We start from the raw sequence: 17,340 nt of genomic DNA on the forward strand, positions 1-17,340 counted from the left end.
AAAGTGTCTTGAAGAGAGCAGCAAGAAACTAAAACTTTAACATGTAGACTTAAAATGTAAATATCAAGAATTTGAGCTAGCTTATGATACCATTGATCCTAACATTAATGAATTGCCTACTATTGATATTGTTAAAGTCAATGCATTTACTTCTTGTGATGATCTTCTTGACATACCTTACTCCTCTTTTAATGTGATACTATATTTTTTTTAAGACTAACCATGCAAGGGAGCAAGAGTTCAAAGATGAGATTGCAAGTCTCAATTTGTGTGTAACCCGATTGATTAAGGGGAGTACAAGCATAAGGAAATTCTAATGAAAAATTCAATGTACTACAACAAGAGTGTCATGGGTGCTTCCCCAACCTAGTGGAGAAGATCACTAAGTCACTGAAAATCAAGAGTTGCTTCATCAAGGAAGTTGGTTCATATTGCCAATATTGTGAAGTCATTGGTCACCACACAAGGGAGTGTTCAATTCGTGTCAAACCTCTACTTACTTTGCCTTCTAAATATAAGTCAACTTTCAATGATAATAATTTCCTATTATATAAGCTTAGAAATGAAAAAGTTATGGCTAAATTCATTGGAACTCTTATGTCAACTTTGGGTGCCTAAAGCTCTTGTGTCTCACATCAAAGATACCAAACTTGTTTGTGTACCTAAACAACAAGCTTGATCTCTTATGTGTAGATGAACTACAAAGCCGGTAGCAAGCATTGGATGTTTGATAGTGGATGTACAGAACATATTACTAGTGATGTAAAGATATTCACTTCACTAGAAGGTGAAGTGGGTGATCATGACAAAGTTACTTTTGGTGATAATTCTAAGGTAAATGTGGTAGGTTTGGGTAAGGTGACAATCTTCAATGATCTTTCTATCTCCAATATTGTTTTAGTAGAGTCTCTTAATTTTAATTTATTTTCCGTAGGTCAAATATGTGATTTAGGCTTCACATGCTTATTTAATGATGTTGATGTTGTCATAACTAGCAAGAAGCATAATGATTTAATCTTTAAATGTTTTAGACATAGGCATATCTATCTTGAGAATTTTTTCTCTAATGAAGCTAGCTTGACAACATGCCTCTTCAGCAAGATTTCAATGGGTTGGCTTTAGCATCGTCAATTTGCACACATTATAACGAGCCAACTCAAGAATGTGTTTAAGAATGGAATGGTGGTTGGTTTAAAGGATGTGGTATTCAAGAATGACAAGTTGTGTAGTGCTTGCCAAATGGGGAAGCAAGTTGCAAGCTCTCATCCATACAAGTACATGACGTCTACATCAAGACCTCTAGAACTTCTACACATGGACCTCTTCGGACCATCTACCTACAAGAGTCTTGCTAGTAATCTATATTACCTTGTCATTGTTGATGATTATACCAGATACACGTGAACTTTCTTTTTATATGACAAAAGCAAAACCGTTGGGATCTTCAAGAAGTTCACGAAAAGCGCTCAAAATGAGTTTGAGGCCATGCTTGTGAAGATCCAGAGTAACAATGGAACTGAGTTCAAAAAACACACAAGTTGAAGAATTTTGTGATGATAGGCATCAAGCATGAGTTCTCATCAACCTACACCTTCTAACAAAATGGTGTGGTGGAGAGGAAGAACAAGACTTTGATCACGCTAGCAAGAGCTATGTTGGATGAGTATGGTACGTTAGAGAAGTTTTGGGCGAAAGCAATCAACACGGTGTGTAATACATCCAATCGAGTATACCTCCACTGACTCTTGAAGAAGGCATCATACAAGCTTCTCATTGGGAGAAAACCCAATATCTCTTACTTCCGGATGTTCATGTGTAAGTGCTTTATCTTCAAGAAACGAGAGCGCTTAGGGAAGTTTGAGCATCATTGTGATATTTTTTTTTGTTGGTTATGCATCTAACTCCAAAGCATATCGAGTATTCAACAATATTAACGGTTTTGTTAAGAAAACATGTGATGTGGAGTTTGATGAATCCAATGGCTCTCAAGGAGAAGGTGTTTCATCTAATGATATAGGTGGTGAACCCTTGAGAGATGTGATGAAGAATATGAAAATTGAGGGCATCAAGCCAAAGGAGGAGGATGAAGATGCGCCTTCTACTCCAATTCCACACTTCCATGGCACCTCAAGTTGATCAAGATGATGAGAATGATGATCAGCCACTTCCATCATAAGATGTTCATATATCTCAAGATGAAGCTCAAGCTCAAGCTCAAGATATTTGACCACCTCAAGAACCACAAGTGAAGCAAACACATATTTCCAAAGATCACTCAATTGAGTTGATCATTAAGAGTCCATCTAGGGGAAAAAGAGCACGCTCTCATCAACATGCTTTATTTTGTGAATATTACTTGTTTGTCTCTTGTTTGGAGCTCACGCATGTAGATGAGGCTCTTAAGGGTTTGGATTGGGTGAATGCTATGGAATAAGAACTCAAAAACTTCATCCACAATGAATTATAGATTCTAAAAGAGATGTCTCAAGACAAGAATGTGATTGAAACCAAGTGGGTCTTCCGCAACAAGTAAGATAAACATGGTGTGGTAGTACGCAACAAGACAAGACTTGTCACGCAAGGATTTGCACAAGTTGAAGTTTGAATTTTAGTGAAATATTTGCTCCCGTGACAAGGCTTGAAGCCATCCGTATCATTCTTGTATTTTCTTCATATCATAATATTAAATTTTATCAAATGGATGTGAAGAGTGTATCTTTAAATGACTTCATTAATGAAATCATTTATGTTGAACAATCCTTAGGTTTCGAAGATCCTAGATATTATAATCATTTTTATAGGTTGCACAAGGTGCTTTATGTACTCAAGTAAGCCCCAAGAGCTTAGTATGTTCACAAAGATAATCGACAATGAACTTTTCTTATGTCAAATCTATGTTGATGATATAATATTTGGTTCAACTAATAAAGAGTTTTGTAAAGAATTTGGTGACATAATATCTAGAGAGTTCGAGATGTCGATTATTGATGAGCTCAACTATTTTCTCGGATTTCAAATCAAGAAATTGAAGGAAGAGACATTCATCCATCAAGAGAAGTATATAAAAAATATTCTCAAGAAGTTCAAGATGGATGATAGCAAGCCAATAAAAACTTCAAACTAGTGGACATCTGGACATGGATGAAATGGGTAAACCGGTTGACCAAAAGATGCTCTATGATCGGGTCACCTCTTTACCTTACTGCATCTAGGCCCGATATTATGTTTAGTGTATGTATGTGCGCTCATTTTCAAGTTAATCTCAAGGATTCACATCTTAGCGCGGTTAAGAGAATCTTTAGATACCTAAAGCATACACCTAGCATAGGCTTGTGGTATCCTAAAGATGCTAGTTTCCTACTCTTGGGTTACTCGGATTCAGACTTTACCGGATGTCGTGTTGATCGTAAGAGTACTTCGGGCGGGTGCCACTTGCTAGGATGGTCCCTAGTTTCTTGGTGTTCTAAGAAGCAAAACTCTGCAGCCTTCTCCACTGTGAAAGCCGAATACATATCCATTGGAGCATGTTATGCTTAAATACTATAATGAAGCAAATCTTGTTAGACTTTGGTGTTCATGTAGAGAAGATTCTACTCCTTTGTGATAACGAGAGTGCCGTAAGACTTGCAAATAATCTCGTTCAACACTCTCGCATAAAGCATATTGATATCCGTCATCACTTCCTTAGAGATCATGTGGCTAAAAATGATATTTCTCTTAGTAGTGAAAGGTCGAAAGATTAATTGGCGGACATCTTTACAAAAACCTCTATATGAAGCTACATTTTGTAGATTATGAAGTGAGTTGAACGTGATAGATGCTTCAAAAGTCATGTGATGCCTTGTCATATAGATGCATTTATAGTAGGTGCTTGCCTAACCTTTTCAAGATAGTGATGAATATGGGATTTGCTTGAGTTGATGACCCTCTAGTTTCACACAAGGCATGTTGTAGGGTTCACCATGAGGAAGCTTGAGAAGAGAATTAATATGACAAAATAGATTTATTTATGTCATGCATTCACATGTCATATAGCTTGCACTCATGTTTACTTTAATGCACTAGTTATGTATTGCATGTGCGTTGATGGTAGAGAGATAATAAAGGAGAATATCACCCTTTGAGGTTATTGTTCGCTTTTAAAGTGGCATACACCTCTATAAATGTGATTAAATAGATGTTTGTAGCAGATTTCAAGTCATAATCTTTGAATTGATAGGCAATATGGCTCATATATTTACTTGGAGTTTTCTTCCTCCTATCTTTATTGGTTCTTATTGCCTGTTGCAAAAACTATGTATGGTATAGCATCTTTGGGCAAATATTTGAAAATGAGTGTTTGAGAGGGTAAGGGCTTCACTCAAACTAGTCCAAACATGTGTTTTTGTTGTGTAGTTATTTGAATTTTGGACTCAGTGAGAGATTTTAGTTCACCGGAGAGTTTTTCTTCTCATCGGATGGTCCGGTGTTCCTTTCTTTATTCTCAACGGACCATCCGCCATTCTGTTCTGTCAGCTCTGCAAAATCCCGGGAAAAAGGTCTAGTGTGTGCTGTGTGTTCATCACCGGATCTTCTTGTATTCAGTTAGTGGCAGCAAAATCAGAAGATCTGAGAAATTGTCCGGCGAGTTCAAATTTTTCATCATCGGACCTTCCGATGTTAAGAATTGGAATTTCCTCAACAAAAGGTTCAGTGTACAGAGGGTAAATGAACGGATTATCCGATGTGCAAAGTTTGTTTCGGCTCAGAAACCTCTCTGGGACAATCTGTTCAGTGCTCAATCTTAGCATCACCGGACCTTCCAGTGCTTGCAAATTCGTTGGGACCCACCTGTCATATAACATTTCATCTCTACCGACCTCTCCTCTCTCTATCTTGAACTCGCGTCGCCGTCCGTGTCCTCCACCAATTCGCCGAGAGGCTGCGCCACCACTCGATACCTCGCCACTCCATGTCACCGCTTGTCGCGCCACCGTCCACCTCCCAACGCATCGCCACTCCACCGTAGACCAAGGTCCCCGCGCCAACGCCCAGTAACTTCTCCGCCGTGCCCTAGCTATCACCGCTGCAAGAACCGCCGTCGTGCCTCCACCCTCATCACCAGCATCTCCTCAAATCCCTCGTGGTGAGCACTCAATTCTGCTAATTTCTCAATTTTGTGCAAGCCATAGTTTGATCTTGTGCAAATTTCATGAAATTGGCTCAAATTTCTCTCAAATTCGATCAATTTGTTGCAATTAGAGTCAAATCATTTGCAATTGGTAAATGTCTAGTGTCGCAAACTTGAGTCCATAGCATGTTCATCTAAATTCACATCAAATTCTTGGTTATGATTCAAATTCATGTCAAATTCATTCAAATTTTTCTAAACCCGAAGCGCTCGCTCATCTTGTTATTCATGTTTGATTTGTTAGATGGGTCATGAGCACCGTGATAAGGGCAAGATAGTTAAGCAGACGAAGAAGAAGAAGAAAATAAGAGTAAGACAGTTGAGCAGCTGTAATTGGTGGATTATATAGGAGAAGAAAATAAGAGGAAGACAGTTGAGCAGCTGTAATTGGTGGATTATATAGGAGTATAGATGTGAAAACTCTCTGGAATGCATGCTACGAGCAACTAGAGCTGGCCAAATCAAGGGCCACCGGTTAACCTTTCGGTTCGCTGAGTATAGATGTGAAAGCTCTCTAGAATGCATGCTACGAGCAACTAGAGCTGGCCAGATCAAGAGCCACCGGTTAACCTTTCGGTTCGCTACACTTTGCCTATTAGCTGCCTGATCTTTTTTTTTTAATTCTTTGAAGTTGAATATGTATCCATAATGATAAAAAAATGGGAGTTATGCTTAAGAAGAAACCAATTGCCTAATATGCAACTTTGACATTCTATTGCAATCGTTGGCTGAAGCAAATCGTACTCGAATAATCTACATGTGCTCTGAAACTTCACTACATTTTATTTACTTGAGTAGTTGAGTGTAATAACATTTTTGTTATTTTTTTCTTGACAATATCTTATATGTATTTTTTCCTTCAACTGCTTTTAGTTAAGGAGCAAAAAAAAAAAAAAAAAAACTGAACTACTCTGCTCTTATAAATATAGACCTTCTATAACACTTTAAACTCCTCTCAGGTGGTCAGTATTTTTTTTTTCTGGCCTCTTCCTGGCCTCTTCACAGTTCACATTGACCCACAATGTAGTGCTGCCCCTGGAAAGCTATACCTCCCCCCTATCAGCTTCCAAGTTCCACCTTACATCTTCTTCCCCTCGCCAATGCTGTCACTGCTCTGATCAGAACAAACCGACCCTCACTGTTCTACCGGCCTCCCTAGATGGCTTCTGCAAACAACTGGCTGGGCTTCTCGCTCTCCGGCCAGGAAACCCCGCAGCCTAATCAGGATAGTTCGCCTACCGGCACCGCCATCGACATCTCCGGTGCCAGCGACTTCTATGGCCTGCCTACGCAGCCAACCTCCGATGGGCATCTCGGCGTGCCGGGCCTACGGGACGATCACGCTTCTTACGGCATCATGGAGGCCTTCAACAGGGGCCCTCAAGAAACCCAAGGTGAGGTGGCTGCAGCCCGTTTATCGCCTGATGATCTCTTACTAGTTTTTGTATCGTATGGTGCACACTATTCCATGATCCTTTTCGGTGTTGTTTGATATTTGATGTGAGTGCAGATTGGAGGGGTCTAGACTACAACGGTGGTGCCTCGGAGCTCTCGATGCTCGTCGGGTCGAGCGGCGGCGGCGGCGGCGGCAAGAGGACCGTGGAAGAGAGCGAGCCCAAGCTAGAGGACTTCCTCGGCGGAAACTCGTTCGTCTCCGAGCAAGATCAATCCGGCGGCTACCTGCTCTCCGGAGTCCCGATGGCCAGCGGGAGTAACACCATGGAGCTTTCCATGATCAAGACCTGGCTCCGGAACAACCAGATGCCCCAGCCGCCGCCGCCACCTCCGCATCAGCCGCAGCCTGAAGAGATGAGCACCGACGCGAGCGCGAGCAGCTTTGGCTGCTCTGACTCGCTGGGAAGGAACAACACGGTGGCGGCTGGGAGCTCGCAGAGCTTGGCACTCTCGATGAGCACGGGCTCTCACCTGCCGATGGTTGTGGCCGGGGGCAGCGCCAGTGGAGGGGCCTCGGAGAGCACGTCGTCGGAGAACAAGCGGGCGACCGGCGCCATGGATTCGCCCGGTGGCGCGATAGAAGCCGTCCAGAGGAAGTCCATCGACACGTTTGGGCAAAGGACCTCTATATATCGAGGTGTAACAAGGTTAGAACATTGATTAGTTTGTTTCTTCAATGCATATTGTTGATGTTCTTGGTTCATTTCAAATTGGTCTAGTACTCTAGATTTAGTTAGGAAATAATAATGACGGCCTTGTTGAGCGCGATCAATCTATCGAGAACATGAACTATCGACAGATCTATACTAGCTAGCAAATATTAATAATGCAATCTTTCGAGGTAGCGGCTATGCTATTTTGCTTTTGCTCTAGTAGTTCATGTATATGATAGTCGGAAAATAAGGTGATCAATTTATTTAAAAGGATATGATCCATTTAATAAGAAAGTGGATGCAATATAATATCGAAGTTTTCGTATGCTGATCATGACTGTTGACTGTTATATATGCCATTTACCACTTAGAGGTGATTGAGAAGTAATGTATATACAGTCCATTGACTAACCATGAACCGGCTAACAACTGAAATGGTTGTTCTCCTATGGCATGATTATTATTGTTACTCTAGTTTATTCCGTCCACAAATAAATATCGAAAGCTATATATATTAGTAATCAATATATAAACCTATAAATGGTGTTAGCAAGAAATGGGATTTGAATGTACTATATATGTATCTGAGTTTATTTTTGTTGGGCTTATTGTGTTCTTAATTTTGGTTTGAGCAGACATAGATGGACTGGGCGTTACGAGGCTCACCTCTGGGATAATAGCTGTAGAAGAGAAGGGCAGAGTCGCAAGGGTAGGCAAGGTAATGAATATGGATCCATATATGCACTTCTCTCCTCCATGGCACAACAAAATATATACACCTTAAACTACTAATAAGCATTGTGTCTTCTGTTCCATTAACACTCTGGCGCCTTCACGTATTGCCTACGGGAATGACTTCGAAAATGTGCAGTTTATCTTGGTATGCATTCACCTGAGCTCGCCCTTGCATTTTCATTGTATCGATCTTCCTATTTTAGTGATTGCACCTTGCAATTGTATTCATGAACACTTAGGTGGTTATGACAAGGAGGACAAGGCAGCAAGGGCTTATGATTTGGCAGCTCTCAAGTATTGGGGCACTACAACAACAACAAATTTCCCAGTATGCAAAAAATTCTATAGTTTCCTGTGAATGCTTCTAACGAAGCATTGTTTTATTCTATATTTTCTTTTAATATCTTATGTTTATTTATTATACAACAACAACAACAAATTTCCCAGTATGCAAAAATTTGTATACATTCTGTGAATGCTTCTAACGAAGCATTGTTTTTATTCTATATTTTCCTTTAATATCTCATATTTATTATTAATGTGCACGCTTCTTGGATGCATTTCTTAATTCTGTTTCACCATTTTTTTTTGCAGATAAGTAACTATGAAAAAGAGCTAGAGGAAATGAAACATATGACTAGGCAGGAGTACATTGCTTATCTAAGAAGGTACGTAGTATTTGATGCCCATTTCATATCTCAACGTGTCACACACTTGGATGATTCGGCTAATAGTAATATGATCCTATACATGCAGAAATAGCAGTGGATTTTCTCGTGGGGCATCGAAGTATCGAGGAGTAACTAGGTAATTCAATAGCATATATTTTCCATATAATGTAAAGTAGTAGGCAATATATGACGGCATGTGCATGCTTAAAATTGTCCATGTTTTTTACATGTATTCAATATATCCCCAAATGAATTTAATTTACAAGTGATTTTGTACAATCTTGTTTAGACCTTCTTATATTCAAATTGAAATCAATATTTCATCGTTCAGACACCATCAGCATGGGAGATGGCAAGCAAGGATAGGGAGAGTTGCAGGAAACAAGGATCTCTACTTGGGCACATTCAGTAAGCTACCTTTTCTGTTTTTGAACAGAGCTACCTATATGACCCATCAAACCAAATTGCTCGCTTGATGGAGATCCTTAAAACCAATAAATGACTATGCATAGTGTTATATCCCCAAGATCTAAGTCATCGACCTGTACTTGTTTAGTCAAATTTCTTGAAATCTTCGTCTCGTAGACCTGAAGAATAGATATTCTATATGTTGCCCTGTGGGGGCATAAAATAGTGATCACTGCATTAACTATGTCCCAAATGTACCTTTCCAAGTTTTTGTCTCAAAGTTGTCTGAGAAAATCGGGGCATGGAGTCAAAGGGTCGAGTAGAAAACCCTAGTGCTTTGAATCACACAGTTTGCACCCTGCATGCATGCATGCAATATGCAACATATAGGTAGGCCATATGCATCGGGAAGCAACCCTAATCATGCATCCTAATGGTGCACATTCCCTCGTACGTAGGCACCGAGGAGGAGGCGGCGGAGGCCTACGACATCGCCGCGATCAAGTTCCGCGGGCTCAACGCCGTCACCAACTTCGACATGAGCCGCTACAACGTCAAGAGCATCCTCGAGAGCAGCACGCTGCCCGTCGGCGGAGCGGCCAGGCGCCTGAAGGACGCCGTCGAGCACACGGAGGCCGGCGCAACCATCTGGCGGGCCGACATGGACGGCGGCGTGATCTCCCAGCTGGCCGACGTCGGGATGGGCGGCTACGCCTCGTACCACCACGGCTGGCCGACCATCGCGTTCCAGCAGCCGTCGCCGCTCTCCGTGCACTACCCGTATGGCCAGCCCTCCCGCGGGTGGTGCAAGCCCGAGCAGGACGCCGCAGTCGCGGCAACCGCGCAGAGCCTGCAGGACCTCCAGCAGCTGCACCTCGGCAGCGCCGCCCACAACTTCTTCCAGGTGTCGTCGAGCTCGACGGCCTACAACGGAGGCGGCCCCAGCGGGTACCAGGGCCTCGGTGGCAACTCCTTCATGATACCGTCGAGCACCGTCGTTGCCGACCAGGGGCACAGCAGCACGGCCAACCAAGGGAGCACCTGCAGCTACGGGGACGAGGAGGGGAAGCTCATCGGGTACGACACCATGGTGGCGAGCGCCGGCGACCCATACGCCGCGGCGAGGAGCGGGTACCAGTTCTCGCAGGGCTCGGGATCCACGGTGAGCATCGCGAGGGCGAACGGATACTCAAAAAACTGGAGCTCCCCTTTCAATGGCATGGGGTGATCGATGAAGAGGGCAGAAAACTAGTAGCTAGTGGTAGGGGGATTAGCTAGCTAGGCGATCAAGTTTAGGTTATAGTATTTGATCATCATCGTTGTGTTTCAACGTACTCAAGTTCTGGTTCAGCATAATTAACCCACGATGCACGTACGTAAGGTGCTGCCTTCTGGAAGCTGGTAATTGCAGGTCAGGGTAAGTAAAGTTAGTGTTGTAAGTTATCCTGACTTGCTGTTAGTTTTGGGTAGTTTCGGAAGGTCTGCAAGGTAATCTTCAGAGGACACAGTGATCATCATCGTGCTATGAGAATAACTTCATCATATTCTTTTGTGATCAAGTTTTATGTTACTGCTAAAGAATATATTATTACTCATGTTGCTCTTGATGATCAGTTCAGGCATGCATGCATGCACTGAAGGATAAACGGATAGGAGAATTTTGCTAAGAACAACTCCAGTGTTGATGTGAGAGAAGGCGCCAGAACAGAGAACATAGACAATTTGATCGGGTGCTAAGCATACATGTACTCCATGCAAGTATTATAATAAGAAATTAAGCCGGAGTCAATGCAAGGAAGAAAAGAAATCAAGCGGACCAACTTTTCAGCAGCGTGTCAGGACTTCCTGCCGCCACGCATTGCAGAGAGGGGAGCTAGCTGAACTTTACCATGCTCCGTTCATAAACAAAAAGCGTATTTTAAAAAAAATCAAACGTTTTTATATTTTAATAAATATTTAATTAAACTATAAAAAATCTAGTGTATAAAAATTATCAAACTAGCTCACAATTTAAAATAATTTGACACTATATATATAGATTTTGTAACTATAAATGATATATTTTATAATTTGTAAAAACCTTATTAGAATCCAAATTCAAGACTGAGCTCAAAAAATACATTAATTATTTCTAAATAGGAGGAGTCCTAATTAAACTCATCATACGTTATAGTACTTTTAATTTAAACCTCAACACTGAAAACTGTAGTATCTAAAGCATGTCCAAGCTCCAAACCACGCCATATCCTAAGTACGGACGCCAACGCATACCCCATGCGCAATAGTATTGGTGGCGCCTTCCATCAACTATTCACTGCCATTTGACCCATCACCTACCTATGAACGGGTCACACTGACAATGAAGTCTTTTACGACGCATGGCTTATGCGTGGATCCATGCATGTGACCTTTGCAACCTCTTATTACTTTCTACTAACTTACACTTTAGCAATCTCTTACGTATATTGTATCTATAATATTAATATTGTATATGTAATAATAATGTACGTACCTCATGAATCTAACTCTATAACAGTAAACAATACTATAAAAATAGTTAACATAGCCCTAATTCCTGACGCTTTGGAAAGGGTCCGTTACAAAGAGGTCAAGTGTTTCAGGAGCTATGCTCACTCGATTTTTGTGACCGTTCCATCTCGACCTAATTCTTCTACCTCCAGCTTTTCTTCCTTCTCCCTATCCTTTCCAACCAGCGAGCTCATCCTCGACGCCTCCGCCTCATCCTTCTCCTCCCATCTCAAGCGACTCTCACCATCATATCCACAGCCGTCGCTTGCCATCGTGCTAACTCGACGAAGCAGGGCTCTTGTCATCTTGTCCTATCCGACCCAACCAGCAATCCTTCCCCTTTCATGATTGGCATGTTACCTTATTCTTGCCAAAACCCTAAATCCCTAATCCTAATCATGTCAGAGACTCACTGGAGCCCTCACTAGAGTTGGAAAGGACTCATCTGAGTGCTAATCGGGATGTAAAACTGGGCAACAAAGAAATCGAGAGACGGAGGAGGCTAGATAACTCGAGTGTGATTTAGCATTTTACGTTCTGAAATAACCTTAGTACAATAACGGTAGCGAGCACCACCTGATACTGTGGTGCGGCAAAAGTAGGGATGACAATGGATCTGGACCCGCCAGGTAATGCCACTCTGTATCCATACCCGTGTCAAAAAAAAAAAACACGCTCGTTACAATACCAATACCTGTTCACGAGTGCAATATTTCCCTATACTCATGCGGGTAATGGGTACCCGATGGGTTACCCACACCTGTACTCGTGTGTGGCTTGTGGTGGGCTAGTGGTTAGCGGTGGCCACTAGAATTGGGTGGGGGTGGTGGAGGCCAAGAGGGTAAGGCGATGTCACTCAGGTGGTCAGCCGGTGGGGATCTAGCGCGGTGTGAGGGTGGAGATCCACAACGGAGGCAGCCATCATCGATGGAGGATGAGCGAGCAAGAGGTGGAGAACATAGAGTAGGAGGGCCCATGGCATGGGGTACCAACGGGGAAAGGGGAGGAGAGATCCAGCCAAAGAGCGAAGGTTCATTCGTCACACTGAGGCTACTGTCACTGTCGCTGGAACTACCCTAGCCGCAGCCCATCATGGACTTTGCCCTCCTCTCTAGCCCGCTCGAGCCCACCAATGAGTGGTACATCGTCGCTAAGATCGCCTGCCATGGTGGCAACCGTGAGAAGAAAGAGGTGGCCATGCATAGCGTCGGTAGCAAGGAGTAGTTCAGGGATGGAGAAGAGAGGAAGAAGGAGAAGGAATGACAAAATAACCTCGTTACCCTCAGTTAAGTGGTGAAAATGACAAATCCTAAATTATCGTGAGGACCAAGTGACAAATGTTGAAGAGCAATCAGAAGAGTAATAATTGGATGAGAGACACTCTTAAGAGTGGCAAAAGCTGAAATTTCCTGGCTATAGAGCTATCATTTAGAATGCATCACTGACTCTTGTATGCAGAACAGAAGACGGTCTCGAGCAGAACAATCACCGGTGGTTCACTAAGGGTCTGACTTGTTGCTTGTACAAGAGCAATTTGACCTGGTGGATGCAAATGTACATCCGTAGCCTGGCCCAGCGGATGCATGATCATGCAAGCGGGTGTATTTATTAGTGTCACAAAATCACCTTCATGCAAGCAAACAATCACAATCTCAACTCTTGCATCCTCTTATGTGGCCTCATATTTAGTCAATAAAACAGAAACTTAGCTTAGCCTATCAAGATAGGTACAGCCAATCAAACACTCTTCTTGATAACAAATATGGCTCCACTCAGCCTGCATGTATGGTCCATATGAGCAAGATCTATGCGAGCAGTCAATCACACCCGTTGGGTCTGATTAGTTGCCCTCATGGGAGCAACCTGGCTCGGTGGATTCATATAGGGTGTGTTTGGTAGGGTGTGTAGCCCTTAGCCAGGCTCCCCGGGTGCATTTTGGTGGTGTTTGGTTCCTTGCAGAGGCCCAGGTAATGCAAAACCCACCTTCAAGCCAAGCTTTGTGTGAACATGAAAAATCTTCGTTCCTCGCTGGCTTGGTGTCAAGAATTTGTTCCTAAAAATGTGTCCAAAAAATAACTGGGTTACCTTCGTGAATCAAAAATTGAACATGAAGCTAGGCGCATGCGATGTATACAGGTTCGGGCCTCCGGTTGGAGTAATGCCACTACTACAGAATACCTCATCAGTGTCGATTCAAAATCACCATCAGTGGCGAGTTTTGAACCAACACTAATTACTCGGCACTAATAGTCAGTGACTATAAGTGTCGGGTACGGAACTGGCACTAAAAATCACTATCAGTGCCGATTCGCTGTTAGGAACCGGCACTGATACTGATTATCAGTGTCGGTTTTAAATAGAAACGACACTGATGGATCTCAGTAGTCAAAAAAATTACACAATCCAAAGTGCATCACATGCACATGCATCCATTCTTCTAATGTTTAAGTCACGATAAACCCTTAATACATTAATTCAAACTACATGCATTTCTAAGATTACAGCAAATACCATTATATGCATAGTTGATATCTAAAATTTTAACTCCAAATATTACATCAAAATGATTCAGTGCATAAATGAGGGCACTAGCTGTTGCTTCAAATGGAAGTTCCATTGGACTTCCGTAAATAAAGAAACTGTTACTACCACATTGAAACTTAAGATTTGAGTGGTACTTTCCTTCTCAGACCTTCCTACATTGAGGATCAGGTAATATGTACCCCCACTATTGGGTAAGAAGATGTAAGATTGAAGTCAAGTTACGATCCATCCGCATCCAAGTGTTCCAGTAAAAATCCTATAGACAAAGAGAAACAATATAGAGGAAAATTTTAATATTATTGAAATAATACTAGCTACAAACTACAAGTTCATGTCACCAACTATTTCAGATGCATGTAACCGTGAGAGCCTATGAGTCATTGCAAGCACATCCTCATTCTATTCAAGCGCTTTCAATTTGAAATAGTTGTATTCCGGAAACATGTATCCAAGTTGCAGGTTAACCGATTGTAGAAGCGCATGAACTGCAGATCTTTCAGCCATAGGTCTTTGGTCTGTTTCGGAGCTTGATGTTGTTAAAATAATATATCCTTCTTTAGAAAAAGCAATCCAAAAGAGATAGTAATCTTCATTTTATTGTTATCAGCCAATATGGTTGTCACCACAGATGGTGTGCCACCAAGGTCTGCAATAATGTCATGTAGCCATATACATCAATCGGTATGTTAGTTTCTAAATTTGTTAACTGCAAATTGCAATATTAACTGACCTTCTTATAATTTATAGCAAAGGGATTTTCATCTCTGAGCATGCAGATATACCTTAGACAAGTCACATGTGCATCTACATACTCAGAGAAAAAAAAAATGTCAATACCATATCAATCGGCACATGTGGATAATCTCACAATTATGTCAAGTCATCAATTGCAGAACAAGGAAGTAACAAACTAGTTACTCACTGGGAAGTGATGTTAACATCTAAAACACCGATATAGCGATACACATCTAATATCATGACATACATATCTAATAACAAGCCAACATATTTTGAACAAAAATACATATCTAATTTCAGACCTAAATTGGCTAACTAAAATTACTAACTACAATTTGCTAACTTAAATTTGAGAACTAACCCAGGTGTTTCGTGACCCTTCCGGGTAAGAAGGGGATACGTCGTTGAGGATCTGGAGGCCGAAAGTACGAGGGCAAAGGGATTTTCATCTCTGAGCATGCAGATGTAACTTAGTCAAATCACAGATACGTCTACATGCTCAGAGAAAAAAAACGCCAATGCCATATCAATTGGCACATGTAGATAATCTCGTAATTATATCAAGTCATCAATTACAGAACAAGGAAGTAACAAACTAGTTACTCATTAGGAAGTGATGGTAACATCTAAAACACCAATATAGCGATACACATCTAATATCATAACATACACATCTAATAATAAACTAACATATTTTAAACTAAAATACATATCTAATTTTAGGATCTGAATTGGCTAACTAAAATTGCTAACTACAATTTGCTAACTTGAATTTGAGAACTAACCCAAATGTTTTGTGACACTTCTGGGTAGGAAGGGGATACGCCGTTGAGGATCTGGAGGCCAGGAGTACGAGGGTGGTCACCTAGACCCGGGCGGCTCGATAGGATGGAGCGGCCATCTCCATGCTGCCTAGATCTACGACCTCCACCTCCACTCCTGATGTTGCTCGCCATGGGACGTCAAGGAGGTGACAAGGCCGCGGCGGTGGGCCACCGCGCAATGAGGACAAGGAGGCGACGGCGACTGATACACGACGAGGACGAGGAGGTGGCGGTCGGCGCACGACGAGGACGAGGAGGCAGCGGTCAACGTATGATGACAACGAGGAGGAGGCAGTGGTCGGCGCACGACGAAGACGAGGAGGAGGCGGCGGTCAGCGCACGATAAGGACGAGGAGGAGGCGGCGATCGGCGCACGACGAGGACGAGGAGGAGGCGACGGTCGGCGGGCGACGAGGAGGAGGAGCCAGCGGCGGGCCGACACACGACAAGGATGAGGAGGCAGTGGTCGGCGCGTGACGAGGACGAAGACGAGGAGGCGATGAGCCAACGCACGACGAGGAGGCTGCGGATGGGGAGGAGGCGGCGATCGAGGAGGACAAGTGGTGTTAGGCTGAATGGAGCAAACGAGGAGAGCAAAGTGCTGGATATAAATATAACACAAGGCATCAGTGTCAGTTCTAATTTCAAATGGCACTGATAGTTACTATCAGTGCCGGTTCTAATTCCAACCGGCACTGATACGTCAACAGTACCAGTTACGCTCGAACCGACAGTGATGAGGCGCTACTTATGATCTGTTTTATAGTAGTGTACCCTACATCCTGTATGAATGATTATACACACACACACACACACACACACACACACACACACACATTAACCCGAGTATATGCAATGTGGCTAACCTATTACAAGAATTAGATCGGATCTAATCTAACCTAGGTCTTAAGCCACCGAGTTCCTCCTATGCCAAGGTCCTAATGCTTGCTTCGAGTAGCCGAAAAAAAGACTCTCCTTGGGGATTTGGGTCCCCGCTTTATATAGGGGTGATGTACCACCTCCTATCCATCCGTAGTCTATAGGGAGTCCTTCTTGTCGCCGAAGTAGATAAATCTTCTATGGATAGTAGTCTTCTCGAGTTGGATAAGCAATCAAAGCCTTTGTAATATATGCCTTCTAGGCTCCGGGAGTATTAGGTACCGCATATTTCGGTTTCATAATATTCGGAGTTGTTAAGTATACACACGCTATACCTCGTTCGTATATGGTACTCCCTCCTTCCCAATTTACAGGGCGTATAAATTTTTCAACATCTTCCCAAATTAGAGGTCGTATTAAGGTTTAGGCACATAATACAACCATTTTTCATTAATCAAAGTGCTTGTAATCAATGTTGTTGCTGCATGGTTGCATGCTAACCATTGGAATGCAGCCAACAGCTTGTATAAACTTACTCGTTTCATCGTTTCCACGCTACCAAAGCCTTGTTTCCTCCCTCGTTCACCTGGATGTCACCATGGATGACTCGTTTGACGGTGGCCAGGATGGCCCTATGGGGAACCACCTCAACTTTGCCACGGACGACTCCTTCGACACCTCCCTTGACCACACCCAATTTTGCGTCCTCGATTCACACCTCGATGTCTCCCTCG

General features: G+C 42.6%; 1 protein-coding gene across 1 annotated transcript; it reads left to right on the forward strand.

Moving 5' to 3' along the window:
* The first annotated feature begins 6,130 nt into the window (after positions 1-6,130).
* LOC133920475 (AP2-like ethylene-responsive transcription factor BBM) lies at positions 6,131-10,653 on the forward strand. Its single transcript, XM_062365091.1, has 9 exons — positions 6,131-6,564; positions 6,681-7,272; positions 7,914-7,996; positions 8,150-8,158; positions 8,253-8,341; positions 8,608-8,681; positions 8,770-8,820; positions 9,016-9,092; positions 9,551-10,653. Exons 1-9 carry the CDS (start codon positions 6,330-6,332, stop codon positions 10,318-10,320), a joined length of 1,980 nt encoding a protein of 659 aa, XP_062221075.1. The 5' UTR covers positions 6,131-6,329; the 3' UTR covers positions 10,321-10,653.
* Positions 10,654-17,340: the final 6,687 nt, after the last annotated feature.

Source organism: Phragmites australis, chromosome 6, assembly GCF_958298935.1.
Source record: "Phragmites australis chromosome 6, lpPhrAust1.1, whole genome shotgun sequence".
In the NCBI taxonomy this organism is placed as follows: Eukaryota; Viridiplantae; Streptophyta; class Magnoliopsida; order Poales; family Poaceae; genus Phragmites; species Phragmites australis.